This window comes from Vicia villosa, linkage group LG3 (assembly GCF_029867415.1).
Source record: "Vicia villosa cultivar HV-30 ecotype Madison, WI linkage group LG3, Vvil1.0, whole genome shotgun sequence".
Taxonomy (NCBI): Eukaryota; Viridiplantae; Streptophyta; class Magnoliopsida; order Fabales; family Fabaceae; genus Vicia; species Vicia villosa.
This window is the reverse complement of record NC_081182.1, coordinates 12,079,450-12,082,078: the sequence shown is the minus strand read 5'-3', so window position 1 is coordinate 12,082,078 and position 2,629 is coordinate 12,079,450. Positions and strand designations below refer to the sequence as shown.

Genomic DNA, 2,629 nt, shown 5'->3' with positions numbered 1-2,629 from the left:
TAAAATAATACAATTATTTGATGTTTCTAAGACATTTTACATTGGAGGTAACTTTACCCAACTTTTTGAGTTGGGTAGATAAGAATTCACCTATATTATTTTCCATTTTTGTGGTAAACACCGTGGATCATGTATGTACTACAAGTTATGGCATCAATATTTCATGCTTTGTTGTGTGTAACCTTATAATGTACATTATACCTATCTTATATCATATCTATCATACCACAAATAGTGGATTTTATAACGTACAACTTGTTTTTTATTTTAAAGGACTACTTATCTCTTCAATAGAGACGATAACTTATAAGAAAAATCTTAGGTGACACACATTTGATTCCCCAACAATTATACTTTCATTTTTTTCATTAAAGCATATTACATCATTTGAGATCATTTGAGATGACAACGGTGATCAAAAGTACAGCGGTGTATGATATCCTTATAAGAATTGCGGATACTCATATGGCTTAATTAATTAATAGTTTATTACAATTTAGGGTGGCAAGCAGGCTATCTATAGTAAAAAAAATAGAGTATTGTTGATAGGGGAAAACAATCTAAGCGCTGTCATCTAAGTTTTGCATGTATATGATGTATGATAACTTACATAAGTAAATAATACATTAAAAGAATATTTCAACCAATAAAAGAGTGAGTGTTTGAGAGAGTGTTCAAAAGAGAGTATCGTTAGCACTCCTCAAAAGTTATCTAGTGCTAGAGGGTAAGAGTATTGAGAAGCAGAACGCGTGAATTGATCAAAGCTCTCAAAACTTTGTCACTAACACTTTCCACACCGCAAATACATTCTTCTAAATCACGCATTCTCTTCAAAACCATTCTCACTTCTTCATCTCCTTTCTTTTTCAAATTCCCTATATTCTCAACCTCATTCAACTGCTTCTCAATCTCTTCAATCCCTTCACACTCCTTATAACTCCCACCTTTTCTCACCATTTTCACCCACGAAAATCTCCTCGAACCAAACGACATTGCTACGCTGTTAAATACCGCAACCGAAACAGAAACCGTTAAACTCATTACATCTTCAATCACACCTCCAAGTTCAACACTATCTGCAATCGACAACAACGCTGTAGAAGATGAACAAACAGGAACATTCAGTTGTTGTTGCTTAACACCGAAGTTAACACATCGGATTCCAGAAACTAGCTTCTCAATTTCCTTACTCAATTTCTTTTTACTTTTCAAATATAGAACTAGTTTCGATTCATCTCGTTTCCTTATCGCAATTTGAACCGAGGAATGTTCTTCTTTAAGAGATAACATCGCCGTTTGGAACATTCCGTAAGCGTCGACGAAACTGAGAGAATATTCTAGAAGCTTCTCGACCCAAACAGGGTGGAAGCGAAGAGAGTCTTGTGTTTGTGGAAGTTGGAGAATGTCTTGAAAAGTCTCATGTGTTTGTTTCAGAAGTGTTAAACCGTTGGAGAGGCTTTTGGATGTTAATTTGGTAGTGGAATTAGTCCAAGATCTGAGACCGTTGATTTCATCCTTGATCTGGGAAATCAACGGATGAGATCTGCAGGGAAGACTTATGGATCTTATGTGGTGTGATATTGGTGGCTTTTGTGATGGACGGTTAGGATTTTTGTTTGGAAACGAAACTGAACGACGAAAAACACCTACCATTTTTTTAAACTTGTTTTCTTTGTTCTAAGTTTTTCTAACTGAAATGTGGTTGTGAAGAAGAAAGAGATAGAGAAATTTTATGAAGAGGTTTCATTGATTTGAAGTATTTATATGCATAGTTGACACATGCACACGAAGGAATGAGGACAAAGAAGCCAGCTTTTTGCATTTACTATAGAAACTTTTGTGTGAAATATTAATAATGTGTTATTTTAATTATTGAAATTAATTGAAGTTTTTAGTATTAAACATGTGATTGAGATTTGAGATAACAGTAACCGCGTGTATCGGCGTGGTTTGTTCGGTGACATTTGAAGTGGAATCTGTAAGTATCCATAGCTTTCTGGTTTTTAGGTACTGTTTCTTCATTTTCTAACATTAATTTGAACTTTGAAGCGTGTGATTAGTCAAAATAATTAGTAATAATTAATAACGCGTGTGAGTTGTAAAATACAGAGATAGTATGTATTATTTCAACACCTGAACTGAAAATTAGCTCGATTCATTTATAATTTCTAAGAAGATACTAGTGAGAAAATCAAGAATCGATGAGTTATTCTAAGGAGATTATGTAGAAATCAATAATCAGCTTTGAATAAATTATTACTCGCATGTAGGCTGTGGGCTTTTTATTATCTGAGCTGGAATTATTGAAAAAGCATTTTCGACGTGCTATTAGAGAACATACTGCCAACAATCATGTTCATATATGCTTTGAGCATTCATAATACTGCTAGTATTAACGACTCGGTTGTTGTTAAGCAAAGACAAAACTATCAAAGGACAAACAATGTTAAGAACAGCTGGTTGCGCTTTTGTATGTTCTGAAACTAGACACTTATTGAAATAGTTGGTTTCTTGTCCTTCATAAATCCAGGTTGTACAAAACTACTAAGTATTCTGGATATTATTACCAATAATGTTTTGGAATGGAACTATAACTAGACGAAGATTGAATTAAAGAGAGTTTTGATGT

The 2,629-nt window shown here is 33.7% G+C and overlaps 1 protein-coding gene across 1 annotated transcript; it reads right to left on the bottom strand.

Moving 5' to 3' along the window:
* Positions 1-717: 717 nt before the first annotated feature.
* LOC131657553 (uncharacterized) lies at positions 718-1,653 on the bottom strand. Its single transcript, XM_058926938.1, has one exon. The coding sequence runs from the start codon at positions 1,651-1,653 to the stop codon at positions 718-720; it is 936 nt and encodes a 311-aa protein (XP_058782921.1).
* Positions 1,654-2,629: the final 976 nt, after the last annotated feature.

Bases quoted from the DNA above. Each gene is read 5' to 3' on its own strand.
- LOC131657553 (XM_058926938.1), bottom strand. From the start codon at position 1,653: ATGGTAGGTGTTTTTCGTCGTTCAGTTTCGTTTCCAAACAAAAATCCT.